Below are 14439 nucleotides of genomic sequence, written 5' to 3' on the forward strand. Positions count from 1 at the left end.
AGCTTGCGGACATGTTTGCTACTAATTTGTACAAAAGGGAAGTGCTCCCATCTTTGGGGACACGCTGTTGTAGTTTGCCCTGAATTTTCAAATCATTTTTTAGGATGTTGACTCGGAGTCTAGCAAATTGCTGCAATTACATTGAAGACGATGGGATTATCCCACCAGTTGGCCACTTGTCTTCATGTACTCTCCCTTGATAGTGAAGTCATCTACAAAAGACATTTAAATCTTGTAGGGATTGATTCTCTCTTCTCGAGCATGTTCCGCTGGCCATACTCTCTATCTCATTTTGTAGTGCTGCTTTTGTCTAACTGCCCTCTGCTTTACTCTGCTCCTGTAGGAGTTGATGACCAAATTGATAACTGAGACTCCAGACCATCCAATCCCTTTTCTCATTGATCACCTGCAGACCAAGCAAGACAGCCCCGGCAAGCTGCACAGAGCTCTCTCTGGCTCCGCAGCATTGTGGGCACAGAGCTCCCCAGGTCAGTACACACATGTGCACATATTCATAATGTACACGTGAATGCAGAGTAAGGTATTTGTCTTTGTGCCTACTCCTCCTTACGATATCCGCAGGCTATGATAAATGGTAGGTTCAAAGACAGCTATTAGTCCGCATCAGTGTCGGAGACAACAGAGCTTGCAGAGTGAAGTTGAAATGCATTGATGCTTTCTTGAATTAAAAAACAACAACAAGGTGTCCTTGATGCTAAATGTTACTATATCTCCTAACAACAGAAAGCAAAAACACTCGAAGGGAGTACAGTAACTACGAGAAGCCATGGCAAATTCACCCAAAGAAACCGAAGAAATCCAAGAGCGACCTGGCTGTTTCCAGTATCTCTCCTCCTTCACCAGAATCCAAGTCTTGTGAGTTTCTTTTTGTGTGCCAACCGTACTTAAGCAAAGTTTTCCACTTCCTGAATAGTTTTGTGAATATTTAGATCACAGACACACACAATCCACTTAAGAATATGAAGCTGCACAGTGTTGATACCTGTTGTATCGGCTGTTTCCCAATTACATGCGCCATTGGCTTTAATCTCCATTTTTAATTTTATATAATTATATCTTATTAAAGTTAGTCACAGTATATAGTCTAGCATCCTTCCTCCAACCGCCTACAGCCCTGCACATGAGTTAATTACAATGTGCCACTTTTTTATCCACTGCTGCACTGCTACGCACTAAAGATAAATTGTTCACAAAGTTGATGCATCGCCGCAGAATGGACGCAGATGAGAAGACTTTTCTGGAACTTTTAGTTGCAATAAATTACTCCAGTTATGGTGTCAGAGTGAAGAGTGACACACTAGGTCAGATGGGGAGCGAGCAGAGCCATAGACTACTTCAATAATTTAACATTGTGCTCTGTCAAAGCCAGACCAAGTCTATTTTAGGTTGAGCTGAGAATTATTCACAATCAAAGAGACACAAGGACGAGTAAAGGAAAACAGGTGAGGGGGAGAAGTCAGAATAAAATGAACAACACTTGGCACACAGAGGTACACTTAAGTGAGGAGTGTTAGCGGTATTCCTGTTGCCCCCGTCAGAGTTAGAAGCCTCCAAGATGCATTTAAAGTCAAATCACATAAAAAATACATGTGAAGGTGTTTTGGTGTGACGAGCTAATGAAAGATTTAAATCAAAAGAACGGCCTCTCATCATCATTGGACATATCGCACAAACCCCTAACAGCGGTTGTAAATATACAGAGGTCCCAATAACACGCTGATCTAGTTGAATCCCTCCCTTTTACTCTTTTTTTCTTCACTGTCTACATTTTGCCAAATGTTTGCTGTGCTTTGGTCTCATGTCTACGTGACTGACGCTTTAATGGGCGGCCCCAGTGGGAATTGAATCCTTAACCCTTAATCTAAGCTATTAAGAAACAGCCCAGCCCTTTGCTGCGGCGGTGCAACACTCAGAGGGACCAGAATGGCACTCTTAGTCAGAAGTAATGGGAGATTTTTTTTGCCCCCCACCCCCTCCAGTCTGTTTTTGGTAGAGACATTTGCTGTATGTTTATGGTGCCAAGGAAGGATAAACAATGGTAGAGGATGGCAGATTGTGGCAACAGCGTTGTCAAATATTCACTATCTCACATTATTTATTTGACTGAATGCATGAGTGCAAATGCAAACAGAAGGGTGACGCTCAATTCAGGCGCTTGTCAACAGATATGTTGTTGAATGCAAACATGCAGGAAATGTATTCTAAACTCTTTTGCATTACATTCTAGTTAACATGTCTGTTCAGGCTGTGAAATGTGGCAGAGACGACCAGTTAATTTATTTGGCATCATAACCCACTGGTTTTTCATGTTCATTCAAATTCAGCTGTGTTTGAGCATAGGAACGTTTTATGAGGAGGGAACTACAAGTAATCCCCCCCCCCTCACAGCAATGTTGCCCTTCCTTTATCAATAATGTCTGAATCCAACAGTTTTTTTTAATTAACCATCATACAGAGGCTGAGCTATGCTGCCGGAGGCTGTTAGCTGGATGTCAGTACAGTATGTGGGTCATTGCCTGCTCCTGTTTTGAGTTATCTTGAGTGTTAAATCAAAGAGACTGACAGACACTGTCCCCTGGTCTCTGGCCAATGAGCTTTGTGCTCCTGGAATGAGACATGTCGGCCATTCTGCTGGTGTCTCTGCTCCATTTCATGCTGCAGTAATTCACACAGTCCAGTTTGTGGCGTTTGCATATCACATTTCAGTATGACAGATTTTATCTGATGTGCTGTCAATAACATAGTCTATTTTTGTGCGTGCTTTTTGTTGTCCAGTGCCCCGGTCAGTCGAGTGCCCATCCTGGGACTGGAGGGAAAGTCGGGACTTTGACGAGCTCAGCCACATTCTGCAGGAGAGCAAGAAGCTGGGCAAGGCCCTGGAGAGCCTGTCGCGCAGTGAGTGGCTGCACCACAGCAAGATTGCATGTTTACAATATACTGAGCAGTGCTTGATACATCGTAACATACAGAACTCGAGTGTGGACCTTTTTGTGAATGTCACTGTAAATCCTGGGAGGAAAATGGATCGAGCGGCTAGTCTTAGGAGCTCGCTGCTCGGCTCAGACTGCTTCTGAGCTGGGATTTAAGCAGAAGATGCTTCTCTTTGCTTTTAACTGTTTTCTTCTCTCTACAGGCATTGCTATCTCTGATGAGCTTGACCAGGTAGATATTAACTACACTGGAGTCCTTGATAGTCTCATATAAAAACATTGACATTGAAATTATGTGGAAGCAGTTTTGTCACAGTTTGCGACATCACTTATCAAATAAAACCCATGGTTTCAGAGCAGTGCTGCTCTTTTACTGATGAGCCACTATCTCATGGGAGTGCTATGTGAATGTGATACTTCAGTGAGCATGTCCTCCATCTCCCTTTCCTTTGCTGCTTCACTGTGCATCTTACTTGCAGATCCTTTTTTCTCTGAGCCCTGTCATTGTCCTCGCCTGGCGCCAACTCTCTCCCAACACAATAGTGCAGCGGCTGCTCAGGTTTGAGATGCACACAACGATTTGGAAAGGATGGGTCTGGATAGGAAATGCAGCATACGTTTTGACAGGGACTTCACACTCTGCTCAGTGCAGCAGTACAGTACACGTCCAATGTCCTTGGCTCTCAGCCCAGAGATTTTCCTGCGTTTCTGTGGGACAGGACAGAATGAATTCTAAATACCTGCTCCGATAACGCAGAGATGATGGAATTCAATGCTATCCCGGATTTAGTCAAAGACAAGCAGACATGGCTCTGAATTTTGTATATTGAGCAGGGTTGTAAATGTGTGCTGGCTGGTTGTTGGGAGCAGAATTGGAGGGTGACAGATATCAGAAAATCATCTGCTGGCTGTCAAAAGTCTTCCTGAGAACAGACACAGTTGTTATAGTGAAGAAAATTGTCTCACCCTGCATAGTGTTAAGAAAATGTTGTTGTTTTTTTTTTAGTAGTTCTGACTTTTTAAATTGAAATCTGCATTTTGTCTTTATTAATTTGCCATTTATCATTTCCCTACTGCTCTTTTAGAACTTGGGGGGTTATAACTCGATGCTGCGCCCTCGGGTGGTGGGGGAGTGGGTTGGTCGTGAGGAGGAGGACGCAGACCCACTTGCTGCCGAAATGCTGCGGCCCCCTGTCCCTCGGGCCAAAACTGAAGTTTGCTGGAGTGGAGACAGCAGTCCTGCTGGGAGGTTAGTGGTTGGCATTATATATATCTTGTGTGTGTTGTGCTTGCTTGCGAGCACGTCTGACTTAAATAATAAAAGTTTAAAATTGAAGAAATTTAGCAAAGCTATTATCGCTTTAAACATAAGGATGTTCTAACTGTGGCTCCTGCTGCCTGAGGAATGCCCATGTGAATGGGTTTGATAATCCCATTTCAAAGGCGCAATCAAACACGCTTGCCATGATACCACTTCGACCCAGTTTTGAATGAAAGCTAACCTCATTTATGTGTGCTCAAGGCCCAAATAATTTTTTGCTAATTTTAAAAATGTCTTATAACTGTGTCATGTGTTAAATAATTTCTTATGCTCATAGGAATCTTTTTCTTCACTCGAATGTTTGCAAAACTATCCAGATTCCAAACAGCCTGGTACTGCTTGGGTCTTCCTTGTCAGATGTTGGTATTACTTTGTATATGATGTAACATGCACTGACAAATTAGAGGAGGATTGGATATAAAACCATAAATCATGCGCGGGCCTGAGCTGACATAGACGGTGTTAATCTCATTAGTTTACTGTATGGGTGGATTATAGGGGGGAATCACTTAGTTCGAAGCCTGAGCTGGGAGATACTGTAGAGATGTGTGTGGGCTCACTGATGAGCTCTCCTCTGCGTATGCCTATAAGTGAGATGTGATGCGTTTACCTTTTGAGGAGTGTGATAAACTTGCTGCCTTGTGTCTTTGAGATGGCGCAGCAGCCCAAAAAGGATGACAGTTCCTTCTCTCAGTACTTTGCTCATCTGATAGATCACTCGTCTATCAACAGTTAATTGCGTTCACTGGGAACTTGCTCCCACTGCAGATTCAGTTTGAGGATTGAGATCACTTTCATGTTCTCTGAGCTGTTTTCTGGCACGCTGTCAAAAATGCGGAGATCAGAAAAACATAAGTATTTTCCTTTGCAAATCAAAGTTACAGTATGGTTCAGTAAGGATCTTGGCTTAACACGTTAAGATCAAGATACTGTAACTCTAGGGTCTAGATAAGGAGCTAAAGAATGAGGACACGGGGTGAATAGAAAGCTGGCAAAGACCAGCGTTGACCTCTCTTAAAATCCCGTCTGAGCCTTAATTAGATTAGATTAGATTCAACTTTATTGTCATTGCACAGAGTACAGGTACTTAGACAACGAAATGCAGTTTATCATCTAACCAGAAGTGCAAAAAGGCAGTAAAGTGCAATGTATGTGGGTATGTACAGGAATATATAAATAAATACAATAGGTTCAGCAGCAGATAGCAGTAGGTAGTGCAAATGGATCAGTATAAATAAAGTGCAGTTGACAGTACAAGTGATGGAAACAATGAATACACTATGAACGTATATGTGTATATATAGATATAAGATGAATACGCTATAAGGGATGAATACAGTTCTAAACAGATCTGTTCAGATGTTCAGTGGCTGGAGGGCAGATGTTCAAATGTTCAGTGGTTTGAGGGCAAATGTTCAGTGGCTGGAGGGGATGTGTGTGGCAGTCCAGGTGGAGGGGGAAGTACAGTCACTGGAGGGGGAGTGTGGGGGGTGTCACCGAGGTGCAGAGTTCAGCAGGGTGACAGCTGCAGGGAAGAAGCTGTTCCTGAACCTACTGGTCCGGGAACGTAGGACCCTCTAGCGCCTCCCAGAGGGGAGGAGGGCAAACAGTCTGTGGCTGGGGTGAGAGCTGTCCTTGACGATGCTGCGCGCCCTCCGCAGACATCTCTTGCCCAGGACAGCCTCAATGGTGGGGAATGAGGAACCGGTGATGCATTGGCAGTTTTCACCACCCTCTGTAGCGCTTTCGGGTCCGCAGCAGAGCAGCTGCCGTACCATACAGAGATGCAGTTGGTAAGGATATTCTCGATGGTGCAGCGGTAGAAGTTCACCAGAATCTGAGGAGATGGACGGGCCTTCTTCAGTCTACCCAGGAAAAAGAGACGCTGGTGAGCCTTCTTGACCAGGGTGGAAGTGTTGAGAGTCCAAGAGAGATCCTCGTAGATGTGGTCACCCAGGAACTTAAAGCTGGAGACACGCTCAACCTCCGTCCCGTTGATACGGATGGGGGTGTGTGTGCCGCCTTTCTTCCTGAAGTCCACAATGAGCTCTTTGGTCTTGCGAACCAGGTTGTTGTCGGCGCATCACTCTGCCAGGTGACGGACCTCTTCTCTGTAGGCCGACTCATCGTTGTTGCTGATGATGCCAACCACCGTTGTGTCATCTGCAAACTTGACAATGGTATTAGAACCATGTACATGTGTGCAGTCGTAGGTGAAGAGGGAGTAGAGTAGAGCAGAGGACTCAGCACACAACCCTGTGGAACGCCGGTGTTCAGGATGAGGGTTGAAGAGGTGTGGTTCCCTAGCCTAACAGACTGGGGTTAGGAATTCCAGAATCCAGTTGCAAAGGGAAGTGTTGATACCCAGGTCACTGAGTTTGGTGATCAGTTTGGAGGGTAAGATGGTGTTGAAAGCTGAACTGAAGTCTATGAACAGCATTCTCGCATAGGTGTTGTTATTGTTCAGGTGAGAAAGGCCGGAGTGTAGTGCCATGGAGATGGCATCCTCCGTGCTCCTGTTCTGGCGGTAGGCGAATTGGAGGGGGTCCAGTGTGGGTGGCAAGCAGGTTTTGAGGTGAGCCAGGACCAGCCTCTCAAAGCACTTCATGATGGTGGAGGTATGTGCAACAGGGCGGAAGTCGTTGAGGCTCACTGCCTTGGAGTGTTTTGGCACAGGTTGAATGTGTCAGTCAAGACCTCAGCTAGCTGCCCTGCGCAGGGCCTGAGCACGCGTCCGGGGATGCCATCAGGGCCAGCAGCCTTACGTGCATTGATCCTGATCAGTGCTAATAGGTTGTCCCCTCTGGTTCTCATGCACTTTCAGGCTAGAGTCTTCACATTCTCCTATGTATCTAACCTTGTTTGTCAAGCCACTCTATCGTCCTGCTCTTACTTTGCCTAGTTCCCTCTGTTTATTCTTGTTTCTGTCCATCTTTCCAGCCCACCTGTCACAGAGGGACATATGGAGAGATGACAGGTGGTGGTGAATCTTCTCTGTATGACTGACTGCGGAGTCTAGTAGGATAAATACAAGGGCCACATGGGAAATCAGATGCAGCTTTGGCAGAAGTATATTCCAGGAAAGGTCTTGTTTTTACAGACACTGTCCGGGGGAATGGGACATTATCACCCAGCGGAAGTCTGTGCCATATACTGAACTTCTACCCTCCTATATATCTTCATGTATTCTTTCTGTTGAACACTACATATACAGAACAAGTGTACATAATAACAGGGCCCGATAAGAGATATATTCTGTGGTGGGGAAAGGTAGCGTTACACCCATTTTTTAAAATTTTGTGTATATAGTTATTGTCTTTAATGACCTTGGACCTGAGGTAGGTCCTATGGGGAAAAATACACCGTTAGGTCTACCGTCATAAAGAGATGCATATTTTCATAGCAGAGTCTGTATTATTGTGCAACATAAAAAAAGCAATTAAGCTTTTAATTGCTTTTTTATATTTTTGCTTGTATATTTCACTTCTATAGATTCATATTTTTTGTTGTCTAAAGCTAAGACCACTGGAGAAAACAGTGAAAAATGTGCAGCACCGCACCAACCACCCTTCCTTGCTCATAGTAGCAGATGTAATTACCATTCTGAGGGTATGATGAAATATCTCTCATCTTATGGCCCCTTCCCATTATCTGTAAATAGAAGTCATTAAACTGAGATTAGCTGCAAATTAATTCTCTCCCAGCTCTCTAATCCATGCCTTCAGCTATTTGAAAATGGAAATTAATTTCTCTCTATTGAGGTAATGTAGTCTTCACAACTGTATCAGTGTGTTTAACTGTATTGGAGATGGAGAGAGTATTTTATATTTTTCATCCATTCTCCACAGATAACATGATTTCATGCCCAGAAGTAGTGGGAGAAGAAATGTGATTTCTTCATCATGTATTGTTTTTTTAAATTTAAAAACAGCTTTGGTGACCGCCCGAGAACTATGAAGATTTCTGGATTTCAGTTTCTGTAAATAGAAATGCATTTGGCGGCAATGGTGTTTCCACAGCTGCATCCTGTGGCAAACGGCAGCCAATGTCTCTAAGTTGTCATGTGTTGTAAATGTGAGCCAACGCTTTCATGATGAATAGTTGATTATGTAGACAAAGATCAGATGTAAACAGAACATAATCTTGCTGGAAAAGCAGTACTCTCGCTCAGTATGAGATTGGAAGCCATATCACAAACAAGTGCTGCTATTGGGCTACTTTACTTGAACGATCAAACCATTAAAGAAGTAGCTTACTTCTCCTTTGTCTGTTTGCATTAGATTTGTCTTCTTACTGACTAAAAACTACAGGGAAAAGCTTTCAACAAGTCAGAATACTTCTGTTAATAATTTGTGGCTATTTAAAAGTTGCTGCTTCAGAGCAATTATCCCTTGTTACTGTCTCCATGTTAACCATTTATTGCAAGTTGTGCTGCACCTGCATGGTATGTGAAATGACTATGTTATTTTGTCACTTACAACTATAGACTGGCCGCCGAGTGTAAGCAACAGTGGTGTCAGGTCTTTCACCACTGAAAGAAACAAAGTAGTCATGCACAACTAACGCAAATTAAATATTGTTGTACTTGCTAGGAAGCCTGAGTCTGCTTAGATACAAGCCTGACAGAGAAGGATGAGATGGTGTTGTTTGCTCCTCATAAGCCCTGACTCTTCCTCTTCATGTCACCTTCAGCCTCAAGATGGACGCAAAGAGCAAAGGGCTCAAGGAACAGCAGCAGCATCATAAGAAACTCCTTGCAGCCATGTTGTCCCAGGACTCCTTTGACTCAGTCCACAGCCCGGCCCCCTCAGTTGCAGAGGAAGAGATTGAGGATGAGGACGATGCCATGGAGCTTCTGGGTAATGTCTGTTTTTACACAACAACACAAACTGTGTAGCACTCTGCACTTCATTATATCCACAAAAAGTTTAATGTATGTGGTACTGAGCTGATTATGGGCTAAACAGGTGTATAAGACCTCACTGTGTGTATCATCTTGCTGTGTGAGATGGACACCTGTTTTCTTACATTACACAAGATTTTCAGTATTTCGTCAAGTCATTAAAAAAAAGATTCTGCTCTGTTGTGCATAATTCCACTTTCATTTCATTGACTTTTTGTATATCTACAAAATAATGGTTTGCTCTCTAGTTTTCAGTAGACCATAAAATGATCATGGAAAGAATTCAGTGTAATCCACACCTGCAGAATAATATTTTGAGCTGCTGTACCTAGAAAAGACGATGGCTATACTGTATGTCTGATGCCTGTTGTAGACACACCAAAAGTGCACCAACATTATGGATTCGGACAGGTAGGAATTCATCATAGAGGAGGCATTGATTTAAAAAAAAAAAAATACCCCCCCCCCCCCCACAAAAACCAATACTATCAGCCAAGGTTGTGGCTGTCCGATAGAAAAAATTGAATCACATATTCTAACAGTGCTACTACGATTATAAATACTGTTTGGCACTAGGCGGCAGACACACCATGTTCTGACCTCTTCTCTGGGTGGAAAAGCATTTAGAGTGAGACTCTGCATTTGAGGAAAAGTACATTATTCAAATTATTTCATTTTATTATAAGGGACTGACAGCTTTAAAATGAATGGATTGTTGCATATGTGCAGACATTTAGTGATGTACCTACTGTATGTACAGAAGTGATTGGAGGTCTGAATGAGCGAATCTGCAGTCAGTTTATGTTGCTGTACTGAAGAGCACTTGGGTAGTTGGCTAACTGTTAAAGGAAACTATGCTTCCTGTTTACATAGTCTGGCCAGAGTTCTCAGCCACTGAGTCTAGGTATTCAATCTGACAACAGGAAAATCACGAAGTAGCTCCTTTGATGTACTTTTTGAGCTTTTTTTTTTTCACATGCACATCATGCCATCATGTCATAATGTGCCGGCTTCAGAAGGATAAATATGTGGCAAAAGGAATGTCTGATGTGATGTCTTGTCTTGGCTTAATGCGGTGCACGGTCCAATGGTCATCACCCTGTCTGTGCAGACACAGGATGTAGTGCCTCTGCCTCATGCCAAACTGAATTTGTTGCCAGAAGCATTTTGTAAGGTAAAGCACTCTCGCTTTCTCTGTCACTTTGTGTTTGCTGCGTAATAACCTTTACTACATTATTCTTTTTGGTAAAGTAGAGTATCCCTGCATAGTTACACTACTGTAAAGGAAGGTTGTACGTATGTATGTACACACAACAGCTGCTATAAAGTAATACCATGCCGATTTTAGAATCCAAGCATCATTTATAGGATGACTGGGAAAAGTCACCTTTTTTACAAATTAAACTCATTAGCTATCACATCACTGACATCCATGAATTCTTTGAGGAATAACAACCCAAAACTTGCTCTTTTTCACTTCCGTCTGTCTACAATATGGGCCCCAATTATAGTGTGTCAGTGTCTTTTACCAATCTACTGTTGCTCTGTGGTAACACAATCTATGTAGGCCTTCACTCTCTGTACCACTGTCACAGCACTGTGTGAAACCTCTGGTTGTTAGCAGGATCTTTTCATCAGGGTCATTGGCAGGGTAACATTTCTTTATTGATTTCGGGCAGTGAAGCCCATTGCTATTAAAGAGCAGAGCTGCAACAAATGATTGGTCTTCTGCTTGTGTAACGTATAAAATATACAATACTTCATAATCGCTAGTCTTTAGAACCAAACATAATCCATACAAGTTGCTGATTTGGTCGGAAAAAATTGATTGTTTTTCTCTGACAGCTGACTCATTTGTTAATTGGCTGTTTGAGCACTAATGCAGGCTGTAATCAATTAAATAATGATCACAAATTCTGTACTTCTATTATATTTTGTTCATTGTTTTTTTCAGTTTTATAGTAACCCTGGTACAGTGATATGGTGTAACATTTGTGAAGGAATACATTTTCTTCCTTTATTACATGTGAAACTTATTTGCATTACATCTGTTCTTTATAACTCTTCTCACAATACGATGGCGGCAAGTTTCCTTTTCCTCATCAGCCAAATGCAGCCATGGCCCAGGACGGCAGTATATAGTGGTGATAAATGGAGCAATAAAGCCGGATGTTCATGGTGTGTGGTGGCCCTCTCCTTGATCATAGCTATGAAACCCAGGCCTGTCCCCCCAGTGTTTTTTACATTATAGTCCAGGACAGTAATGCAGCAAGGTCACAGTTGATTCTCTGTCAAGGCCTGGTCACGGTGCTGCTCCCAGGGACCAGCGCTCTGTGACTCTGAACGGCCTCGCTACTTGATTAAAGTGACGCTAACACGTAGCATGTGGAGGCCTGGTGGGCCTGGAGACGAACGACCCATGAAGGAGGATTTCTGTCTTGGCACAAATTGTCTTCCTATGACCAAATGCATGCCGGAGATGACTTATGATCCTTGGCAGGGATGGTGATACTTATGGTAGCATATTGATCCCTGAAGGTGATATTTATCTTCTTCCCCGTGAAGGTTAAAACATGCTCGGCAGCTCAGTGGGATTCGGTAACTGTGCTCAAGGACTTTGGTTTCTGTGTAGACGTTTAGCTGTAACAGTTAAACACATCTGACAGCAGTCAGTGGATCTGTGCACTATTTTATGACATGGCACTGTTGTAATGTCGTGTTTTTACAATTTCCCTAAGTAAGAGGACACCATATCAATTAATTTCCATTTCTGATCACTGCTATCTTTTAATTTGCCCTAGAGGCTTTATTGTGCAATGTTTCACGTCAAGTTATTCCCATTTGGTCTCTCATACACAGCAATGCAGCCACGACTACAGTACGAAAGAATGTTGGAGGCATGTTGTTTTCTAAGCATTTGCAGAGGGTGACCTCTAGTGGTTAAAATACGACATTACAACTGATATGACACATTGAGCCAGACCAAAGAAGTATTTCAAAAACGGTTAATTTATTAGTGTCGGGTGAGTACATTTGAATCAAGATGGAGGAATGTATTCACAGGCTTCAATAATCACAGCACAGTGACAACACACTTCACTGGTTCGGTATGTATAAACTGCACATGAAAATGTTTGAGTGCAAATAACTATCACACACTATTTAAACAAAAGACACTTAGTCTCTTCCATATATCTACACAATTTTCAATCATAGACACAACCATCTACACATACAGTGTTTATTCGGTGTATTGCAATAACGTACCATGAAATGCCAATCAAAGGAACATATGTTAACTCCAGATGCACATCAGCAGTTTCTTCATGTAAATGATTGTATTATCATCTGAGCATTGCTTTGTTCATCACTGCTGCTAATTGACTCTGAGCCTCCTTGTTGTGTTGATTGCCGCTCGTGCGGAGAGATCCACACTATACACAAGTGAGAGCAGTTATATTAACAAGAGATGAGCTGGATGTGATCGGTCACGTTTGTGTGTCCCAAACCTCTGGAGGATGGGGAGAGGAGAGTTCAGAATCCACAGTCAACATTAAACATATTGCAAAATAGCCACTGGGAGGCAGGAAAGGAGCTCTAAGTTTGTCCCGTAACTACATCTTCTGTGAGGGAATAAGATGCATTATAAATGCAGACTTAAAAGATACAAAGAAAGTTGGCAAGTGATCCTGATTTCCATATTGAGCAGAGATGTTTTCCTCAGTGAGTTGTCTTTTTGCCAGCACCTGGATAAGGACCTCATGAGAATGTAACACAATGGTTTACAATACTGCCGTCCAAGGTTTTACAGAGTGGATGCAAAAACCAAAGACATGGCTTAAGGTCGTTTTTGTTTTGTTCAGATTGTTCCAAAAACAGAAAGAAAAAAAATCTGCTTTGTGGTTAAGTCTTACTGATTCTTTAACTGCTCTCATGGATTGCACTGTGTTTTTTCCAGTTGTTTTCATTAGGTCTGCGCTTAATATTTACCACAGTCAAAACCATACTGGAAATAAATGACTCGCACGTTCTTGTGAAACCACAAAGTGTCAAGATTTGAGCTTTTCACTCGGCCGTGAGACCACAGTTTTCTACTGATCTGAAATGAGACCCAAGCTGAGTGTCAGTGTGTGTGGGGAGAAACACCCCGTCTTTGGCCTCGCAGTGTTGTTTTATAGTAAGTTAATGAGACAAGTTAGCCAGTTCCCCACTGTAAACTTACTGTTCCCGTTATCTCTGGTGGATGTGTTCCATTTCAGGGATATATCCTCTAAATTCTCAATCCACTTTTGTGTATAAAATCAGTGTGATCATGCAGGGAATAAAAAAATATATTCTATTTTTAAAATAAAGCAATTGTTGAAAAAAAAAAAATCATCAGTATATGTTGTATATTGTTCCTCGGAGCAACATAAACCTCTCAAGGTGCTATGAAAAAGCTTTCGTCCTTATCTACTATTACTCTGCTGAAAGGCCACTTGAAGACATTGCCATAACTTTTGACACCCTGTTGGGAGGAGGGGGGGCTTATTGCTGAATCCATTTCACATGCACACATTTCCAGTGTAGCAGTGTAAGGTAACACAGCGCCTCTCAGTACAAAATACAGTACACGACAGTCATCAGACCGTAAGTCCACCCCCCCCTTTTTTTTTGTATGTCTGCCCACTCTGGCATGATTCCTGAAACAGGAGAGGAGGACGCAAGAGTAGATTTACTCCCTCTCACTGATTCACGGTGACAGTGAAGATTTGGTGGGGACAGGATGAGGGGATGATGAAGTTCTTGTCTGATCTTTGATATACACACAGAATAAAGCCGTGTCTGGCGGATGAGTAACAATGCCTGTGTGTGGCTGTTTTTGTTTGAGGACATTATATCTTCTTTCATCCAGTGCTGCCTGAAGTACAATACAATGGCAGGGTTTTTTTTTATATATAACATATAGTAGACAAAGGAAAGTGAGCCAAACTTCTTTTCCCCCCACAAACTTTACTTCCTGTAATAGCCTGAAATTTAACTGCATTAAAAAAACCAACTTTGTTTCTGTAAGGCCTTCGCCTTTCAACTCATAGAAGCCTAAACATTTACTTAGTCCAACTATCTATCTTTCTGTGGTTAAAGGCAAATCTGTTATTGGATTCATTAAAGATAAGAATGACAAATATTTAATATTTTAATTCTTTCTTGTTGGAAAAATCTAATGGGAATTCTTTGTTTAAACTCGAACTGTTTTCACAAAAGCACAATACATCATTGTAAGT

General features: G+C 42.4%; 1 protein-coding gene across 5 annotated transcripts in view; it reads left to right on the plus strand.

Moving 5' to 3' along the window:
• Positions 1 to 14439, plus strand: part of c21h8orf34 (chromosome 21 C8orf34 homolog) — a 51414-nt gene that overhangs the window by 10169 nt on the left and 26806 nt on the right. For 4 of the 5 annotated variants that reach the window (XM_035619720.2, XM_035619724.2, XM_035619723.2 and 1 more), the window contains exons 2-7: positions 344 to 488; positions 745 to 876; positions 2797 to 2916; positions 3155 to 3183; positions 4037 to 4200; positions 8965 to 9131. In XM_035619720.2, coding sequence (XP_035475613.1) covers positions 344 to 488; positions 745 to 876; positions 2797 to 2916; positions 3155 to 3183; positions 4037 to 4200; positions 8965 to 9131 — 757 coding nt within the window. The remainder of the gene's footprint in view (positions 1 to 343; positions 489 to 744; positions 877 to 2796; positions 2917 to 3154; positions 3184 to 4036; positions 4201 to 8964; positions 9132 to 14439) is intronic. The other variant, XM_035619722.2, reaches the window with a different exon arrangement.

The sequence above is a fragment of the Scophthalmus maximus genome, chromosome 21 (assembly GCF_022379125.1).
Source record: "Scophthalmus maximus strain ysfricsl-2021 chromosome 21, ASM2237912v1, whole genome shotgun sequence".
Classification (NCBI taxonomy): Eukaryota; Metazoa; Chordata; class Actinopteri; order Pleuronectiformes; family Scophthalmidae; genus Scophthalmus; species Scophthalmus maximus.